The sequence below is a fragment of the Scomber japonicus genome, chromosome 21, assembly GCF_027409825.1.
Source record: "Scomber japonicus isolate fScoJap1 chromosome 21, fScoJap1.pri, whole genome shotgun sequence".
NCBI lineage: Eukaryota > Metazoa > Chordata > Actinopteri > Scombriformes > Scombridae > Scomber > Scomber japonicus.
The window spans coordinates 3,064,675-3,085,511 of record NC_070598.1 but is presented as its reverse complement, the minus strand read 5'-3'; the positions used below and the strand labels follow the sequence as shown (position 1 = coordinate 3,085,511).

The window sequence follows — 20,837 nt, the reverse complement described above, 5'->3', positions numbered from 1 at the left end:
GAGATTACAGAGATACTTTATAATGAAAAAGTAAAGATATACATTTAAAAAATATGCAGGTAAATTCTCCCAAAATGAATAAAAAGAAATCAAATTAAATATAAATGTAAACTTTACTTTAAACACACTGACACAGATTAACATGTTGATTTAAGGCTTTTCTAAATAAAAGCACTGAAGTGTGTTTTCATAGTGCTGATTGTAAAGTTTACTGAAGGTGTTGCTTGTTGTTGTCGCACTTCCGGGATGAGCCACCTGACGAGCACGGGACATGACGTCACCCAGGTGTCTCAGCAGCAGCAGCAGCAGAGGTGCGCGCGAGCTCCTTTGAATAAATAAAGTTAAAAGATATTTAACAGCTGATGATTTATTTAATGAATGCTTGATTTTATAACGAGAGCACGCGCGGAGTGACGTCACAGGAGGATTCTGCTTTATTTGTTTGTTTTAAATCCTTTTTTTTTTGTCACGTTCAAACATCGTGAAGTTCATCGCCTCGAGGAAGACTGACTGATAACAACAAGTTTAACTCCAACCTGCAAACGGACACATGGAGTCTACAGGTGAGATTATAGATAGATAGATAGAGAGAGAGAGAGAGAGAGGTAGGTAGGTAGAGAGAGAGAGAGAGAGAGGTAGGTAGGTAGAGAGAGAGAGAGAGAGAGGGGTAGGTAGGTAGAGAGAGAGAGAGAGAGAGGTAGGTAGGTAGAGAGAGAGAGAGAGAGAGAGAGAGGTAGAGAGAGAGAGAGAGAGAGAGAGAGAGAGAGATAATAGTTTGCATGCAGCTCAGTTCAAAAGCACTAGAAACCATCAGAGCAACCCATGAATGTGACAGTAGGCTATGTACAGTTTATTAATATGTTTATATATAAATATATTAATATATGTATATGTGTAGTTCAGCTCGTCAGTATATTAACAGACATGAAGAGCAATGATTGATGAACCGGTTCAGTCTGAGTTCACTCCAATACACACACACAGATCATTCAGGTCAGCAGGAGGAGCTAGAAGAGGAGCTACGGGTTTCTTTCTCCAAAGACTCAAATCTATTAAACTATATATAACACACACACACACACACACACACACACACACACACACACACACACACACACATATATGTATACATATATGTATATGTGTGTGTGTGTGTGTGTGTGTGTGTGTGTGTTAAAATGAAAGTCAAATAAAGTAAAGTAAACAAAATAGCTGCTCAGTTACAGTACTGTGAGAACTTGTGTTGTTATTTATTATAACACTTTATAACAACGAGGCAATTTAAAGTGTTTTACATAAAACATTAAATACATGCAGAAAAGATATACAAGTAATATATATATATTTAGATTTATATATATATATATATATATATATATAAATCTAAATATATAAGACATTTAAATGGGATTCAAAGAGAGTTAAATACAATATAACATTATAAAAAAGTTCAAACACAAGTTAAACAGTTATTAAATGGATGTTGGATACATTTAATGGATATTTTTAGTTTAATTAATGACTCACAGACCTACAAACCTGCACATTGCATATAAATATCCTTATTATATATGGATCCTTTCATCAGTCAACCATGAATTAATCCTCACTTTTTATTAACTGTATCATTCATAAAGGACTAATCTGTGTTTAATGGTTAAATTAACCCTTTATAGGACACTCATTGAAAGGAAGGGAGGATGGAAGGGAGGAATGAAGGAAGGATGGAAGGGAGGAAGGAAGGAAGGAAGGAAGGAAGGAAGGTAGGGGGGAGGAAAGAAAGAGAAGGAGGGAGGGAGGAAGGGAAGAAAGAAGGAAGGAAGGAAGGAAGAAGAAAGGGGGGTGGAGGAAGGAAAGAAGGAAGGGGGAGAGAAGGAGGGAGGGAGGAAGAACAGATGGAAGTAAGGAAAGGAAGGAAGGAAGGACGGAGGAAGGAAAGAAGGAAGGGAGGAGAGAAGGAGGAAGGACAGATGGAAGGAAGGAAAGGAAGGAAGGATGGAGGAAATAAGGAACGAGGGAGGGAGAAAGGAAAAGAGGAAGGGAAGAAAGAAGGCAGGGAGGAAAGGAAGGAAGGAAGGAAGGAAGGAAGGAAGGAAGGATATTTTGGGATATTTACAGAAGTTACCAAATATAATTATTTGCCCAATAAAGGGTTAAGAACATTTAACATGTTATATTACATATTGATGTTAAAATCACATTAATAGAGATAACATGCCTCTCCTCTGCCTCTGATTGGTCAGAAGGTCAGCGGGGGCGGGACAGCAGCAGCAGCACCAGCAGCGGGGGGGTGAAGCGTTCCCCTCTGGAGCTCATCATGAACCAGATCCGCAGGAAACGCACGGCGACGGACAGGAAGCCGCTGGGACGATTACTGAGCCGCAACTCAGAGAAGAATCTGATCAGTGAGGAAGTAGAGACGGAGAGGAAGGAGGAGACGAAGGCCGGCGCAGGTATCATCATCAGCAGGAACATGTTTTGTGTCATTTACAGATTTCAAAGTAAAGGTTTAGCTTCACATTAAAGGTGCAGACTGTAGAAATGTTAGTGGAGTTTTAACTAATCGCTCAGCTTCCAGGTTTACTCCTACTGCACATGCTCAGTAGTGTTTCCTCCTCAGCCAATAGTATTTATATTAACCCTCCTGTTGGACTCGAGTCAAGGGAGGAAGGAAAGGAGGAAGAAAGAAAGGAGGAAAGGAGGGAAGAAGATGGGAGGGAGGAAGGAAGGAAGGACAGGAGGGAGGAAGAAGGGAGGACAGGAGGGAGGAAGAAGGAAGGAAAAGAAGGGAGGAAGGAAAGGAGGGAGGGAGGAAAGGAAGGAAGGAAGGATAGAGGAAAGAAAGAAGGAAGGAAGAAAGAAGGACAGGAGGGAGGAAGAAGTAAGGAAAGGAGGGAAGAAGAAGGAGGAAAGGAAGGAAGGAAAGACAGAGGAAAGAAAGAAGGAAAGGAGGGAGGAAGGAAGGGAAGGAAGGAAAGGCGGGAGGGAGGGAGGAAGGAAGGAAGGAAGGGAGGGAGGAAGAAGGAAGGAAAGGAGGGAAGAAGAAGGGAAGGAAGGAAGGGAGGAAAGTAAAGAAAGAAGGAAAGGAGGGAGGGAGGAAGGAAGGAAGGAAGGGATGGAGGGAAGGAAAGGAGGGAGGGAGGGAGGAAAGAAAGAAAGAATTAAAGGAGGTAGGAAGGACAGGAGGGTGGAAGAGAGGGAGGGAGGGAGGAAGGAAGGGAGGAAAGGAAAGAAGGGAAGAAGGAAAGGAGGGAAGAAAAGGAGTTGGAATAAGTCTGATATCTTAATGAAAAGTGTCAGTAGTCCGGTGTGTGTGTGTGTGTGTGTGTGTGTGTGTGTGTGTGTGTGTGTGTGTGTGTGTGTGTGTGTGTGTGTGTGTGTGTGTGTGTGTGTGTGTGTGTTCCTCAGCAGATCCAGCGGAGAGCGAGCGAGACATCGGTTGGGGCAGAGTGTGTGTCTTCCTGCAGCGTTTGGGGAAGAAAGCCGACAGCAAGAATCTCAGTTTGGCTCACTGTGACCTCACTGCTACAGACCTGCTGGAGCTCGGTGGGACACACACACACACACACACACATACACACACACTCACACATACATACACACACACACACACACACACACACACACACTCACACATGCACAGACACACATGCACACACATGCACATACATGCACATACATACACACACATACAGACAGACAGACAAACAAAGACACACACACACTCACACATTGACACACACACACACACACTCACACACTGACACACACAGACACACACACACTCACACACACACATAGACACATGCACATACACAGAGACACACACACAGACAATTAGACACACACACACACACACACACACACTGACACACACAGACAGACAGACAGACACACACACACACACACACACACACACACAGATACTCACACAAATACTCACACACACACTGACACACTCACACACTCTTACACACACACACACACACACACATAGACAGAAAATTACAAGCATCACAAAAGTCAGTTGCTCGTTAATAATATAAATCTTCCTCCTCTTCCTCTTCCTCTTCCTCTTCCTCTTCGTCTCCATAGCGACGTTGCTCCAGTTCCTCCCCCGGCTGGAGGAAGTGGACGTCTCCTGGAACGAGCTGATTGGCGGCTGTCTGCGAGCGCTGACCTCTCACCTGCAGCAGGTGGGCGGGATCAAAGCGCTGAAGCTCTGCAGCTGTAGGCTGAACGCCGATGATGTCATAGCTCTGGGTTAGTGTCATCATCATCATCATCATCGTCATCATCATCATCATCATTATTATTAGTGTTTTAGACTGCTATATATAATTTAAATATGTCACCTGTCACCTTTAGGGAGTTTAGAAGATGTTTAAAGAGGAAACATTACAGGTAAACTAGGAGGAAGGAAAGGAGGAAGAAGGAAGGAAGAGAGGGAGGAACAAAGAAAGAAAGGAGGGAAGAGGAAGGGAGGAAAGGAAGGAAGGAAGGAAGGAAGGACAGAGGAAAGGAAGGGAGAGAGGAACAAAGAAGGAAAGGAGGGAGGAAGGAAGAACAGGAGGGAGGAAGGAAGGAAGAACAGGAGGGAGGAAGGAAGGGAGGAAGGAAGAAGGGAGGAAAGGAAAGACAGAAGGAAAGGAGGGAGGAAGAAGGAAAGGAGGGAGGAAGGAAGAAAGGAGGGAGGGAGGGAAGGAAAGGAGGGACGAAGGAAGAAAAGAGGGAGCAAGGAAGGGAGGAAGGAAAGAAAGAAGGAAAGGAGGGAGGAAGGAAGGAAGGAAGGAAGGAAGGAAGGAACAGTCAAAACAGGAAGGTTAATGATGTCACACATATAAAAACATATAAAACCTCCATTGATCAAAAGTGTGTGTGTGTGTGTGTGTGTGTGTGTGTGTGTGTGTGTGTGTTTATGTCTGTGTGTGTGTGTGTGTGTGTGTGTGTCTTTATGTCTGTCTGTGTGTGTGTGTGTGTTTTTAGGTGAGGCTCTCGGTTGCGTCCCTCTGTTGGATGTCCTGGATTTGTCCTATAACGGCGGCGTTGGAGACGGCGCTTTGCAAGGCCTTCTGGGTAATCTTCACCCACCGCTGAGGGAGCTTCACCTGGTTTCCTGTCAGCTCAACGCGGCCGATGCTGCTGCGCTCGGTAACGATCATAACTCATATTAACTAACTTATCTAATATCTAACCAAGAGAGAGAAAGAGAGGAGGAGACAGTCTGGATGATGTAGTTTTATTCCAGGAAGTCATTTCCTACATTTCCCAGAATGCAACAGAACAGCATGTATGAGGGTCAGTGAGGTTTTTATTAGTGTCCATGTGGGTTAGTTTAAATTTAAAGGGTTAAAATGTGAAAATAAACTTCTATCTTTCTTTCTCTTCTTTCCTCTTTCTTCGGCCTTTTTCTTTCTCTCTCTATCTTTCTTTCTTTCTCTTCTCTCTCCTCTTTCTTTCTTTCTTTCTTTCTCTTTCTCTTCTCTCTCCTCTTTCTCTCCTCCTTCTTTCATTCTTTCTTTCTCTTCTCTCTCCTTTTTCTTTCTTTCTTTCTTTCTCTCCTCTTTCTTTATTTCTCTTTCTCTCTCCTCTCTTCTCTCTCCTCTTTCTTCCTCCTTTCTTTCTTTCATTCTTTCTTTCTCTCTCTTCCTCTATTTCTTTCTTTCTTTCTCCTTTTTCTTTCTTTCTTTCTTTCTTTCCCTTCTCTCCTCTTTCTTCCTCCTTTTCTTTCTTTCTTTCTTTCTTTCTTTCTTTTTCTCTCCCCTTTCTTCCTCTTCTCTCTCTCCTCTTTCTTCCTCCATTTTCTTTCTTTCTTTTTCTTTTTTCACAACTAAATGTACATTTTGCCTGATGCTGCTTTTAAGACTGATCCATATCTTTGTATCTTCTTCTCTTCTTCTCTTCTTCTCTCTCAGGAGGAATGGTGTCTGCTCTCTCTACTCTCTGTGTTCTGGACGTTTCCTGTAACCCTCGGCTCTGCCAGGAAGTGGAAGGCGTCGGAGGTTTCAGGGAGCTCACCTCTTCTCTGTCTCACGCCTCGTCGCTCAGCACGCTGCGGCTTCAGGGCTGCAGTCTGACGGCCGACAGCCTCGACGCTCTCGGTACCACAAACCTGAAAGCAAACTGAGTATATTTAGATTTTAGACTGCTATATAAAATAAATATATCACCTTTAGGGAAACTGTGACTCAGTTTATTAGTTTATCACACAGGTGTCAAACTCATTTTTATTCAACGGCCACATACAGACCGATTTGATCTGATGTGGGCCGGACCATTAAAAAGATGGAGGGAAGGAAGGAAGGAAATAAGAAGGGAAGGAAGGAAAGACAGACAAAAGGAAAGAGGGAAGAAAGGTAGGAAGGACAGACAGAAGGAGGGAAGGAAAGAAGGAAGGACAGATGGAAGAAACCGAGGAAGGAAGGAAGGAAGAACAGAAAGAAGAAAGGTAGGAAAGACAGTCAAAAGGAAGGAAGGACAGATGGAAGGAAGGAAGGAAGGAAGGAACTAACAAATGAAGAAAGGAAAACAGGAAGGTAGGGAGGAAGGAAGGACAGAAGGAAGAAAGGAAGGAAGGACAGAAGGAAGAAAGGTGGGAAAGAGTCAAAAGGAAGGAAGGACAGATGGAAGGAAGGAAGGAAGGAACAAACAAATGAAGAAAGGAAAACAGGAAGGTAGGGAGGAAGGAAGGACAGAAGGAAGAAAGGAAGGAAGGACAGAAGGAAGGAAGGAAAAGAACACAGAAAGGAAAGTGGGCCGTATCGCACCCTTCGGCGGGCCAGTTCTGGCCCACGGGCCGCATGTTTGACACCCCTGGTTTATCATGTCTGGTTTAAAAATGCATCTCGTTCTTCATCTCCTCCTTCCCTCCTTCCTTCCATCCTTCCTTCCTTCTTCCCTCCTCCCCCCCCCCCCCCCCCTCATTGTCCTGCAGGTGGTTCGCTCCGTTACCTCCCCTCCATGAGAGAGTTGGATCTTTCCTGTAATAAAACTCTCTCTGGAGGTCTGAGCCGCCTCACCGCTCACCTGTCTCACCTCACACACCTGGAGAGCCTGGACCTGCACCTCTGCTGCCTCACAGCGGCCGACCTCGACGCTCTGAGTGAGACTTTAATCTGACCTGACCTCAGAGCATCAGCCGGTAACCTATGGCGACGGCGGTGGTGCTGATCATGTGACTGTCTCTGTCTCCAGTCCAGGTGCTTCCCTCTCTGACGGCGCTGACGGAGCTCGACATGTCGTCCAATAAGGAGGCGGGAGCTGTGATCCACCCGCTGGTCTCCGCTCTCCCTCTGACACAGATCAGACGGCTGCCGCTCAACAGCTGCAGCCTGACGGAGGAATCCTTCACTGCTCTCGGTACAAACACACAGAATATTCATTACTGGTATTACAAGTCTAAACAGATGAAGAGGGAGCAGATTAACTTCAGATTAAAGGACAGAAAAAATCAGGCTTCTCTTCATCCTCTTCACCTTCTCTTCATCTTCTCTTCTTCGTCTCTTCGTCATCTCTTCATAATCTCTTTGTCATCTCTTCATCTTCTCTTCCTCATCTCTTCATCTTCTTTGTCTTCTCTTCGTCTTCTCTTCATCATCTCTTCATCCTCTCTTCCTCTTCTCCATCTTCCTCTTCTCCATCTTCCTCTTCTCTTCATCATCTCTTCTTTTTCTCTTCCTCTTCTCTTCTTCTCTTCCTCATTTCTTCCTCTTCTCAAAAAACGTATGACTACTAAAACCAAAAAGAGCGACTGTCCCTTACAGCTCTTCACCTATCAATGCCAGCTGATGCTACCTGACCTGCAGTTAGTTACATCACCATCAGCTGGCTGATTGAGTTTGACGCTCAGTCTGACAATCAGCTGATTGTTAAAGTGTCTGCACGTCACATCATGATTTAACAAAAAATCAATAACTGTGAATCCATTAAAATAATAATAATAATATATTTTAAATGAGTCTAGCTTCCTTAATCAGAGTAAAGCATCTCTTGTGTCTCTGTCAGCTCTGGCCGCTCCGTTCCTCCGCAGCGTGGACGTTTCCTGGTGTAAAGTCGTCAGCGGTCGCTTAGCGTTGCTGCTTGATGCTCTGCAGCCGTCAATCATCCAGGAGCTCCGCCTCTGCAGCTGTGACCTCACTACTGATGACCTCCGTCACCTAGGTAACACGCACACATGCACACACACACACACATGCACCTTCTCTTCATCTTCTCTTTGTCTTCTCTTCATCCTCTCTTCATCTTCTCTTCATCTTCGCTTCATCCTCTCCATCATCTCTTCATCTTCTCTTGATCCTCTTCATCTTCTCTTCATCCTCTTCATCTTCTCTTCATCCTCTCATCTTCTCTTCATCCTCTCATCTTCTCTTCATCCTCTCTTCCTCTTCATCTTCTCTTCATCCTCTCTTCCTCTTCTCTTCATCATGTCTTCATCATCTCATCTTCTCTTCATCCTCTCTTCGTCTTCTCTTCATCCTCTTCATCTTCTCTTCATCCTCTCCTCCTCTCCTCCTCTCATCCTCTCTTCCTCTCATCCTCCTCTCAGCTGCAGCGTGCAGACGCGGCTCTCTCTCCTCTCTCCGTGTTTTGGATCTGTCCTATAACGGCTCGGTGTGTGACGACGGCTGGTCCTCGCTGTTCTCAGCCGGAGGTCTGAGCTCTCTGCAGGAAGTTGACCTGAGCCTGCGACCTTTGACCTCGGCCCCGTGCTCCGCCTGGCTGCCGGCTCTGCTCTCCGCTGTGCCGAGGCTGCCGGCGCTGACCCGGCTGGCCCTGCAGCGGTGGAGCAGCAGCATGCAGGAGCGGCAGCAGCTGAAGCATCGGCTGAGGAAGACGAGCGTGCTGCTGGAGTGGGACTGCAAGGGTGTGATGTCATCGAGTAAGCTGATCAATCAGGAGAGCACAGAGGAGAGTCAGCCTGAGGAGTAGAGGTCCAAAAATACACTTCTAAATATTTGACTGATTTTATAATAATCTAATCCAAGAGTCCCAATGTTGTAGTTAAAATAATGACTTAAATTGACTGGAGTTCACTTCTTTAGGTCTTAATTGGATTAGGGTTATATATATATGATCAAATTATAACACAGATACAGTTTCATTTGAAGTTAATGAACAATATTTGATCATCTCAGGTGTAATTAATGAAATACTTGAACTGTCTCATGTATGTTTGTACGTATTCAACCTTAAATATTTGCACTATACATGTAAATAATGTAAATAAAATGAAGTTTGGAATCAACTATAATTAAAAATAAATATCAGAGGCGACAGTTTATTGTTCAGAAGGTTTATTTTATTATTTCCAGCTTGAAAAACAACTTTTTCTTCTTATTATTTTAACATTTCTGTGTATTTTAACTGCTGGGATACTGATGTGAGTGAGATGGTTTATTTGATTATTTCCAGCTGTAAGGACAGAGGAAAGAAGGAAGGTAGGAGGGAGGAAAGAAGGAAGAGAGGAAGGAAGGGAAGAAGGACAGAGGAAAGAAGGAAGGTGGGAGGGAGGAAAGAAGGAAGAGAGGAAGGAAGGGAAGAATGACAGAGGAAGGAAGGAAGGGAGGAGGGAGGGAGGGAGGAAAGCAGGAAGGGAAGAAGGACAGAGGAAAGAAGGAAGGGAGGAAGGAAAGGAGGAAGGAAGGAAGGAAGGAAGGAAGGAAAAGAAGACAGTAAGGAAAGAAGGAAGGACAAATGGAAGGAAGGAAGAGAAGCTATAAAAACAACTTCTTCATATTTTTTTCTGTGTATTTTAGTTTTTGTCTCAAGCTGCTGGGAAAGTGATGTGAGTGAGAAGGTTTTGAGGTTAGTGAGCCTAGCAGGCCTGCAGAGGAGCGAGCGGCTGCTGGATGTGAGGAGGAGGAGGAGGAAGAGGAGGAGGAGGAAGAGAGGCGGCGTCATGGCGGACCGCATGGATCATTACAGCGTTTAGAGAGTCGCCGCGTTTCTCTGAGCCGTAAAAGTTTCTCCTCAGACTGTTGAAGACTTCGGCCAGAAACACGTGACCGTCCACTTCGTACGCACTGACGTCCGTCTGCTCCGGCAGCAGGCGGCCGCTGGAGATCAGCTGTTTAAAGGCCTGACAGGAAGCAGAGATCAGCTGTTTAAAGGCCTGACAGGAAGCAGAGATCAGCTGTTTAAAGGCCTGACAGGAAGGAGATCAGCTGTTTAAAGGCCTAACAGGAAGCAGAGATCAGCTGTTTAAAGGCCTGACAGGAAGCAGAGATCAGCTGTTTAAAGGCCTGACAGGAAGGAGATCAGCTGTTTAAAGGCCTGACAGGAAGGAGAGATCAGCTGTTTAAAGGCCTGACAGGAAGGAGAGATCAGCTGTTTAAAGGCCTGACAGGAAGCAGAGGTTATCTTATCAGTCTGATACTAAAACACAAAAGAAGTTCAATTAACTTCATTTTACATCCACTTTTAAGTGTGTGTGTGTGTGTGTGTGTGTGTGTGTGTGTGTGTGTGTGTGTGTGTGTGTGTGTGTGTGTGTGTGTGTGTGTGTGTGTGTGTGTGTGTTACCTGGCACACCGGCTCCTCCAGGTGGTTTCCCCAGATGTAAATGTGTGTAAGAGGTGTGTTGTTAGCTTTCAGAGCCTGAGCCAAACACAGCAGACCCTCAGTCCTGATGTTGTTACTGCACACAGAAAGTCTGACGGACACAGAAACAGGGTTTGAACGTTACAGCTGATCCAAAATCTTTGTAAAACAGGAGAAATCCCTCCTGTTGTCCTCAAGTCAAGGAAGGAAGGAAGGAAGGAAGGGATGAAGGAAGGAAGGAAGGAAGGAAGAAGGAAGGAAAGGAGGGAGGAAGAAAGGAAGGAAGGTGGTAGGGAGGAAAGAAAGAAGGAAGGAATGGAGGGAGGCAAGAAGGAAGGAAGAAAGAAAGGAAGGTGGGAGGGAGAGAGGGAGGAAGGAAGGAAGGTGGGAGGGAGGAGAGGAAGGGAGGGAAGAAGGACAGAAGGAAGAAGGAAGGGAGGAAGGTAGGGGGGAGGAAAGAAAGAGAGGAGGGAGGAAGGTAAGGGGAGGAAAGAAAGAGGGACGAAGGAAGGAAGAAAGGGGGATGGAGGAAGGGAGGAAGGAAAGAAAGAGGAGGGAGGGAGGGGGAAAGGAAAAGAAGAAGGAAGGAAAGGAGGAAAGAAAGAGAGAAAGAGGAAGGAAGGAAGGTAGGAAAGAAAGAAAGAAAGAACAGTCAAAACAGACGGGGTCAATTTGACCCGGGAGAACGACAGGAAGGTTAAAGTATTAATAATCATAATGTTCAGACTGTGTTGGACTCACTCTCTGAGGACGCAGCCTGATGACATCACAGCCTCGCTCAGGTACGCGGCTCCTTCATCCTCAATGCGATTGGCCGACAGATTGATGACCTCCAGAGTCGGGTTCTTCTTCAGCACTTCGGCAAGATGGCGCGCTCCGTCCCGAGTGACCCGGTTACTGCAGACAAACCAGACGAGATCAACAGGAAGCTGAGCAAACAGGATCAGAAGGAATCTCTCTACCAGGCAGTTAGTTCCTGTCCTCTGAAATGAGGCCAACCAGGAAGTAACTTAGAGCTGCATTCTATCAAAAGGCCACCAGGGGGCGACCGTCTCTATACAAGTCAATGGAGAATTCACCAACTTTTCACTTGATTTCTAACCTCAGTAAACGTTTTCAAAATGTGTTTATGGTCTCAATCGCTAGTTTAAAGCCTTCTTCAATGCAGTATGATGTTCATTTGGGACATTTTGGCCTCCCTGACTATATATGTGACGATAAAGCAGGGTATGCATTAGGGTGTGGCTATGTCCTGATTGACAGGTTGATTGACCAATGTCCTCAAGATGTAGCCCTCGTAACCATAGCAACCTCCCCCGCTCCGCCCATGGCCCCGCCTCATGCCCATATAAGTGGAATCCATGTTTTTATTTTTCCCAGCATGCACCTGAAATTTTCAAGATGGCGCTGCCTAGATTAGAAACTATTGGCTTCCGAGCAGCAGTCCACAAACCAATGGGTGACGTCACGGATGTTACGTCCATTTCTTTTATACAGTCTGTGGTTCCTACCAGCGCAGGTCCAGGTAACGCAGGCTGTGGTTGACCTGCAGGCCTTCAGTCAGTCTCTCCATGCCGGTGTCCGTCAGCCCCATCTTCCCCAGGTGGAGCTCCACCAAGCTGCTGTTCATCACCAGCGTCTCTGACAGGTGCACCGCCCACTCCTCCTGAAACACACACACACACACACACACATTAGGGCTGGGCAATTAATCCAAAAATAATCGAAACCAACATTTAGTAACTCTAATCAACTTAATCTTGCTCATGTCAATTAATCGTGATGAAAATTTAAAAAAAAAACGGATTCATTTTGTGTATTTTAATTGTAATAAACATGATTAAGACGCTCGGTGTGTTTGTACCTGGTGACTAAACAGCAGCGGTCGGCTGATATCAACAGAGCGAAGACTCTCATTGCTCTTCATCACGATGATGAGCGCTATCACACTCTGAGTGGCCTGAAGGGTCAGAAACACTCAGCTTTATTTCCTGTGTGTGTGTGTGTGTGTGTGTGTGTGTGTGTGTGTGTCTGTGTGTATCTATATGTCTATGTCTATGTGTGTGTGTGTGTGTGTGTGTGTGTCTGTGTGTATCTATATGTCTATGTCTATGTGTGTGTGTGTCTGTGTGTATCTATATGTCTATGTCTATGTGCATATGTGTCTGTGTGTGTGTCTTTATGTCTGTGTGTGCATGCATGCGTGTATATGTGTGTCTGTCCATCCGTCCGTGTGTGTGTGCATGTGTGTGTATCTGTATGTCTATGTCTATGTGTGTGTGTGTATCTGTATGTCTATGTCTATGTTTTCCTGTGTGTGTGTGTGTGTGTGTGTGTGTGTGTTACCAGGTCACAGTCGGCCAGCTGCAGCTCCTGCAGTGTGTTATTAACCTGCAGCATGCTGGCCAGGTGCATCGCCCCGTTGTTCCCGATCTTATTACCTGAAAGCCTGAGAGACAACAAGCTGCTGTTCCCCTGCAGAGTAAAAATACATAAATAAATAAATAAAATAAAAAAGTTAGAGTAGAAAACAAGGTTAAAATAGTAGTAGAAGCTGTGTGTGTGTGTGTGTGTGTGTGTTCGGACTAATAAATCAAAATGCAATCATATATCTTTGTAATATTCCTTTAGTGTTTCTACAGGAGCCAATATATGTACTTTCCGTATGATACTATAATAATACTTTGTGTGTGTGTGTGTGTGTGTGTGTGTGTGTGTGTGTGTGTGTGTGACGTGTGTGTGTATGTGTGTGTGTGTGTGTGTGTGTGTGTGTGTGTGTGTGTGTGTGTGTGTGTGTGTGTGTGATATAAACCTGGAGGCTCTTGGCAAGGACTTCAGCTCCGTCTGTCAGGATGTCATTAAACGTCAGATCCAGAGAGTTCAGAGCTGAGTTTTCTTCCTGCTCAGAGAAAATAATAACAAATAACAAATTAAACTGTATCATAAAGAATATTAAACAATAAAAAGCACCATAGAGAGTTTGGAAGAAGTGTTTTTATATCCTCTGTTATCTGCTTACCTGTAAGAGGTCAGCGAGGTGTTTGGCGCCCTCATCTGTTATGTTATTGTATCTCAAATCAAGTCCTGATGATATAAAACATTATTAATATTTAAAAAGTGTAAAACTGGGACTAAAGTCTTCACCTGAATCTGAATCTGACTGCTCACCCGTCACACTCGTGTTGTCTCTCAGACATTTAGTGAGAGCGAGGACATCGTCATCATTGAGTCTCTGGATGTGTCTCAGTCTGTCGCTCCCACATAAGTTTAAAGTGACGTTCCTGACAAATATATAACACAATTAAACAGATTTTATGATCAAATAACTGCAGTTTTATACACCTAATAGCAGATTTGAGATGCTTTTGTTGAGTGAAGCTGCTGTGATTATTTTCTTGTATCATTTCACTTGGCAAATGCTTTTATTGATGAATTATTGAAGAAAAAATAGACATCTGGCAATATAATACATAGATTAGTGCTCTGATATGTATCTCCTAAAGATATAAAACCAAATGTAATTAACTGTATATTCAAATAAATACTGATTGATAGGATATGGACATTTATATTTAACAGAATAATTTAAATTATTGTCTTAATTTAAAGCTTACTATATTTGTCATCATTATTTTTGATTTAATGTTTGCTGGGAAAGCAACACTCTGAAAATTAGGAAATTGTAGATTTGGAAGTAGTACTTTTAATTTATTACTTGAGTACAGTTTATTGTTACAGTAATATAAAATAAATAAAAATAAAAGTACTAATACACATAATAATCCTCCTTCTACTACTACTGCTACTACTACTAATAAAAATAAACGCAGAAAAACTAGATTTTATTAACGGCACCTGAACGCATCATTAGCTCCAACAGCTAACGGCTAAAATCTTTAACTTTTAATAACTTTAATTCACATTTAAACACTTACTCAGTTATTTTCGTCTTCTGTAAAACTTCAGAGACGTGCGGGTTTATTTTAATCTGATGCTGAGCGCAGACATCAGAGTAAACCTCTGAAATACTCTGACCCGCCATCTTTAACGCTGCTGTTAGAGTGTTGCCTTGGTAACCAAGACAGAGACGAGAATGACGTCAGGACTCAGGAGTAGTTTATACTTATTTACCTATTTACCAAAATAAAAGAGGAATAATTAAGAGTATATTGTTAATTTATATGGTTAGTGTTTATTTTTATATTTAATTAAAAAAATACACATAATTAATTGTTAAGAATTGTTAATTTCTCACATATATATTTATTATAACTAACCCTAACCCTTCTTTATTTCTTTATAATTTTAAATATTTATATTTTCAAACCTTATTTCTGTGCTGAAACTGAGCATTAAAATGTTTTTCTGTTCTTTATGTTTGTTCTCAACATGCAGATGCAGCTTTAACCCCTTTAATGTCTGCTGGTGTAAGTCAAGTAAGTACTTCCTGCATTATTTTAACTATATATGATGAGTTTTAAACAGAAATATATTTGCAAAATTGTTTTTAAACCGAAAATACAAACAGACACTGAGAGAAAAGATATATTTTAAAAGAATAATCAATAATCAATCAATTCTCAACCTTCATATAATTCACTGACACACACACACACACACACACACACACACACACACACACACACACGCAGCTGATTGTCCCTTTTTATCTTTACTTTTATTTTCCTGGTGTACAGTTTGTATACAGTAGTGAATGTATTTATGTAATTCACATTTCTGTACAAGTAATGCTGACATTTTCTCTAAAATTATAAAATAAAATAAAAATAAAAAAAACACCAGAAAGAAAAAAAAAAAAATACATGTAACAAAAAAAACAAACAAACATTTCTAAACTTTCAAGTGGATCAAACAGTTTTCTGCTAAAACCTGAAACAGCTGCTTTAAAAAAAACCCAACAAACTATTTTACACAGAAACAAAAGAAGCTGAGTTTGCATTAACATGGCTGTGTTTTACGTCACATGTCAAAACACCTTTTTTTGTGTGATAAATAAGAACTGACTCATATATCTCACGGTGATAATAATAACTAAGCTCCTAAATATAAACTACATTACTTTATTAAAACATTAATTATTCAGCCCATCAGAGCTGCAGAACAATCACTTAGCAGACGATGAACTCCAGTCATACTTCAGCGTCAGAGAGCAAAATGATGTTATATATATATGTGTTTTATTTTATTTTGGTAAAGTAGATTTTCAGAATAAAAGTCATCAGTGGAAGAGCAGAGCAGGTTTCTATCATTTAACCCTTTATAGGACACTCATTGAAAGGAAGGAATGAAGGAAGGGAGGAAGGATGGAGGGAGGAAGAAAAGGAAGGAAGGACAGAGGAAAGAAGTAAGGAAGGAAGGTAGGGGGGAGGAAAGAAAGAAGGAGGGAGGGAGGAAGGGAAGAAAGAAGGAAGGAAGAAGAAAGTCGGATGGAGGAAGGAAAGAAGGAAGGGAGGAGAGAAGGAGGGAGGGAGGAAGGACAGATGGAAGGAAGGAAAAGAAGGAAGGAAGGACAGAGGAAAGAAGGAAGGAAGGAAGGTAGGGGGGAGGAAAGAAAGAGAAGGAGGGAGGGAGGAAGGGAAGAAAGAAGGAAGGAAGAAGAAAGTCGGATGGAGGAAGGAAAGAAGGAAGGGAGGAGAGAAGGAGGGAGGGAGGAAGGACAGATGGAAGGAAGGAAAAGAAGGAAGGAAGGACGGAGGAAAGAAGGAAGGAAGGAAGGTAGGGGGGAGGAAAGAAAGAGAAGGAGGGAGGGAGGAAGGGAAGAAAGAAGGCAGGGAGGAGAAAGTGGGATGGAGGAAGGAAAGAAGGAAGGGAGGAGAGAAGGAGGAGAGAAGGAGGGAGGGAGGAAGAACAGATGGAAGTAAGGAAAAGAAGGAAGGAAGGACGGAGGAAGGAAAGAAGGACAGGAGGAGAGAAGGAGAGAGGGAGGAAGGACAGATGGAAGGAAGGAAGGACGGAGGAAATAAGGAACGAGGGAGGGAGAAAGGAAAAGAGGAAGGGAAGAAAGAAGGCAGGGAGGAAGGAAAGGAAGGAAGGAAGGAAGGAAAGAAAGGAAGGAAGGAAGGAAGGAAGGATATTTTGGGATATTTACAGAAGTTACCAAATATAATTATTTGCCCAATAAAGGGTTAAAAGTCATCAGTGGAAGAGCAGAGCAGGTTTCTAGTATTTAAACTGAAGCTCAGTGTGAATTAAAAAAAAAGAAAAAAAGAGAGATTTCAACATTTTACTGGTTTAATTTTCACCTTTTCAAGCAGATATTCAAACATATTGAGACTTTTATAGTTTTATAGACTGTAGTCAGAGCACATGAGGCGGTGCGGCCAAACCACCGTGAAAAAATCAGATTATAACGTCTTTTTTCTTCCCTTTCTTTTATGGTATTTTATTTTGAAAAACTCAGAATGTTCAGAATCTCAGTTAAACTATGAAAACTTGTTAAACTAAAATTTCTATGAATTTAAAAATGACTACAACATACTGTAATAATAATTAATGTAATGTTAATACTGTTATGGATTTATTTTAATTACTATATTAATATTAACTGTTATTATGTCGTATCGGTTTTTCTTTCCTCTGTCCTCCCTTCCTTCTTTCTTTCCTCCTTTCCTTCCTTCTTCCCTCCCTCTCTCCTTTTCTTCTTCCCTTCCTTCCTCGCTCCTTTCCTTCCTTCTTCCCTCCCCTTTCCTTCCTTCTTTCTTCCTTCCTCCCTCCTTTCCTTCCTTCCTTCCTGGTTGTCATCACTATGTAACAAGATAAGGTGTATAAAAGGAAATGATGACAATAAAGTAAATATATATATATATGAAAAAAGAAGAAAATTTAAAAAGTTAATTCACAGACTCACTCAGCTGCTCTCTCTCTCTCTCTCTCTCTCTCTCTCTCTCTGTCTAATTTTACTTTTAAGGCTGTTAAACAGAGAGAAACCTCCTCTTCCTCTTCCAGGAGGAAGGAAGGAAGGAAGGGAGGGAGGGAGGGAGGGAGGGAAGAAGGAATAAAGGAAGGGAGGGAGGAAGGAAGGAATGACAGAAGGAATGAAGGAAGGAAGGAAGGGAGGGAGGAAGGAATAAAGAAAGGGAAGAAGGAAGGGAGGGAGGGAGGAAGGAAGGAATAAAAGGAAGGAAGGGAGGAAGGAAGGAATGACAGAAGGAATGAAGGAAGGAAGGAAGGGAGGGAGGAAGGAATAAAGAAAGGGAAGAAGGAAGGCAGGGAGGGAGGAAGGAATAAATGAAGGGGAAAAGGAAGGAAGGGAGGGAGGAAGGAATAAATGAAGGGGAAAAGGAAGGAAGGGAGGGACAGAGGGAGGAAGGAAGGAAGGAAGGAAGAGAGGGAGGGGGGAGGGAGGGAGGAAGGAATAAAGGAAAGAAAGGGAGGAAGGAAGGGAGGGAGGAAGGAAGGAAAGAAGGAATGACAGAAGGAATGAAGGAAGGGACGGAAGGAAGGGAGGGAGGAAGGAATGACAGAAGGAATGAAGGAAGGAAGGAAGAAAGGAAGGAAGGAAGGAAGGAAGGAAGGAGCTAAAACACATTTTAAATAACTGGGAGGACTGGTTTGATGTTTTTATCACCGCACCGACTGATCTGATCTGAGAACAGCTTTAAAAGAACAGAAACAGAAACAAGAGAATTAAAAAAAAAATAAAAAGACAAAATTCATGAGAGCATTTCCAGATAAATGAGAAGAATTAAAGATTAAAGAGAAGAAAAAAATAAAAAAAAATAAAAAAAATGACCCCCACTTTGATTTAAATGAAGCTGGAATCAACAGTTTTAATGGTTTCCTATTCTTTTATATTCAAGTGTGTAACCAGATTCAAACTTATTCACAATTCAACTTCCTTTTTTTTTTGCTTTTCACTCTTTCTTTCCGTTTTCTCTTCCTCGGGGAGTCAAATCAGAGTCAGTCCGCTCCTTCCTAACTTCACCTCTAAAAAAAACCTCTTCGACAGTGTTTGATTATTAATCACAGGAAGCAACGACTCCAGAGGACAGAGAGCAGGAAGGGAGGGAGGAAGTAAGGAGAGAAGAAAGGGAGGAAGTAAGGAGGGACGGAAGGAGGAAAGGAAGGAAAGGAGTAAGGAGAGAGGAAGGAAAGGAGGGAGGGGGGAAAGGAGGAAGGAAGGGAGAAAGGAAGGAAAGGAGTAAGGAGGGAGGGAGGAAGGAAGTAAGGAGAGACGGAAGGAGGAAAGGAAGGAAAGGAGTAAGGAGAGAGGAAGGAAAGGAGGGAGGGGGAAAGGAGGAAGGAAGGGAGTAAGGAAGGAAGGAAGGAAGGGGAAAAGGAGTAAGGAGAGAGGAAGGAAAGGAGGGAGGGAGGAAAGGAAGAAGGGAGTAAGGAGGGAGGAAAGGAAGGGAAGGAGGAAAGGAAGGAAATGAGTAAGGAGAGAGGGAGGAAAGGAGTAAGGAGGGAGGGAGGAAAGGAGGAAAGGACTAAGGAGGGAGGGAGGAAAGGAGGAAGGAAGGGAGTAAGGAAGGAAAGGAGGAAGGAAGGGAGTAAGGAAGGAAAGGAGGAAGGAAGGAAAGGAGGACGGAAGGGAAGAAGGAAGGAGGAAAGGAAGGAAAGGACTAAGGAGAGAGGAAGGAAGGAAGGAAGGAAGGAAGGAACAGTCAAAAGAGAGATGGGGAGGACGACAGGAAGTGTAACTCTGACTGTGACGTTTAGACGTTCTCTAACTGGAGCGACGTCTCAACTCTGACGCTGCTTTTTCTTTTTTTTTTCTCTCTCCCTCGAACGCCTCATCACTACTACTACTGCTGCTGCTGGCCGTGCTCGTTGTCGACCGTCCTGATGATGACGATCTGCTCCAGGCTCTGAGCGGGGGAAGGAGGCGGCCGCAGCTGCTCCACCAGAGCGTGCAGCGTGTCCGAGTTGATGGTCTGCTGGTCCTGGTCCGCCTCGAAGGAAACCTGGTCGCCGCCGCCCGCCGCTGATCGGCTCGTGGCTCGGCTCCGCCTTCAAGTCCCGGATGATGGAGGAGGTGCTGGTGGAGGCGTTGGTGGCGTCGGAGGTGATGTGGGAGGACGGGTCGGAGGATTTGGGGTTAGGGGTCATCGGTTCTGGGTTGTGAGGCTCGCCTTCGGGGATGGAGAGCAGACCTTTGTTCTCCTGGGAGAGTTTACTCTGGACGAAGGCCATCGGATGACTGGAGGCCAAGAGGACCACTGAGAGAGAGAGAGAGAGAGAGGTACACACATATAAACACACACAGAGAGATACACACACTGGAACACGGGAACACACGCACACAACACAGAGATACACACAGAGATACACACAGAGATACACACACACACATACACACACACACACACATATACCCCTTTTCTACCTAGCTGGTGCTGGTTCGGAGCCAGAGCCTGACTAAGCACCGGTTCTTTGCTTTTCCACCGCCAAAGCTCCAGCTCGGAGCCTCAGCAAGCACCAACTCTTCACTGGTCTAAATCAAGAACCGATTACGTCAGCGGGCTGGGGGCGGGGCTAACTTTTATTAGCCAGCTAGCGAGGTTAGCGTTTATTAGCAGACTAGCAGGGCTAACGTTTATTAGCCGGCTAGCGAGGTTAGCGTTTATTAGCCGGCTAGCAGGGCTAACGTGTATTAGCCGGCTAGCGAGGTTAGCGTTTATTAGCCGGCTAGCGGGGCTAACGTTTATTAGCCGGCTAGCGGGGTTAACGTTTATTAGCTGGCTAGCGGGGTTAACGTTCATTAGCTGGCTAGCGGGGTTAACGTTCATTAGCTAACTAGCGTGGCATTTACAGAGAGTTAAAGATTTGTTGATTAAAAGTACTATCTTTATCATTTCTTTTGCCAGAGCTGTCGTCTTCTTCTTCTTCTTCTTCGTTTCCGGCAGGCTAGATGCCTTGCGCCACGTTGCTGCCTCTCACTGGTGAATCATGGAAGTGCTTCAAAGGCGCGCGCTGGCTACGTTATACAGTGACGTAATCATGAGGCTCGTTGCCGGTGGAAAAGCAACAGGTTCGTAAGAGGTGCTTGGATTAGCACCAACTGCTCCAAACCAACAGTGGCTCCAGCTTGGTGGAAAAGGGGTAACAGAGAGACACACACATAGAGATACACACACAACACACAGAGACACACACACACACACAGATATACACAAACACAGACACACACACAGAGACACACACTCACCGGCTCTGGCTCTCTCCTTGTGTTGCCGTACTTCATCAGCGTGAGCTTTCTCCTGATGTTTGATCATGTTCTTCACACTGGCAAACCTGTTCCCACACAGCAGACACTGCACACCTGTGTTACCCTCTACACA

The 20,837-nt window shown here is 43.8% G+C and overlaps 3 protein-coding genes across 3 annotated transcripts in view; 1 reads left to right on the top strand and 2 right to left on the bottom strand.

The window, feature by feature from the left end:
• The first annotated feature begins 550 nt into the window (after window positions 1-550).
• Window positions 551-8,928, top strand: lrrc31 (leucine rich repeat containing 31). Its single transcript, XM_053342812.1, has 10 exons — window positions 551-563; window positions 2,244-2,453; window positions 3,412-3,546; window positions 4,096-4,263; window positions 4,987-5,151; window positions 5,916-6,101; window positions 6,935-7,102; window positions 7,195-7,359; window positions 8,005-8,160; window positions 8,546-8,928. The coding sequence occupies exons 1-10, from the start codon at window positions 551-553 to the stop codon at window positions 8,926-8,928; spliced, it is 1,749 nt and encodes a 582-aa protein (XP_053198787.1).
• Window positions 8,929-9,814: 886 nt separating this feature from the next.
• On the bottom strand, window positions 9,815-14,578 carry lrrc34 (leucine rich repeat containing 34). The gene is made up of 10 exons (XM_053342811.1): window positions 14,472-14,578; window positions 13,705-13,817; window positions 13,556-13,620; window positions 13,349-13,435; window positions 12,883-13,011; window positions 12,401-12,496; window positions 12,048-12,202; window positions 11,278-11,433; window positions 10,519-10,648; window positions 9,815-10,078 (listed from the first exon to the last, which is right to left on the bottom strand). The coding sequence occupies exons 1-10, from the start codon at window positions 14,576-14,578 to the stop codon at window positions 9,815-9,817; spliced, it is 1,302 nt and encodes a 433-aa protein (XP_053198786.1).
• Window positions 14,579-19,261: 4,683 nt separating this feature from the next.
• mynn (myoneurin) overlaps window positions 19,262-20,837 on the bottom strand; it is a 6,775-nt gene continuing 5,199 nt past the window's right edge. Inside the window, 3 exon segments of the mRNA XM_053342810.1 lie at window positions 19,262-19,478; window positions 19,480-19,715; window positions 20,705-20,830. Of these exon segments, the coding sequence (XP_053198785.1) occupies window positions 19,302-19,478; window positions 19,480-19,715; window positions 20,705-20,830 (539 nt within the window). The 3' untranslated portion in view covers window positions 19,262-19,301.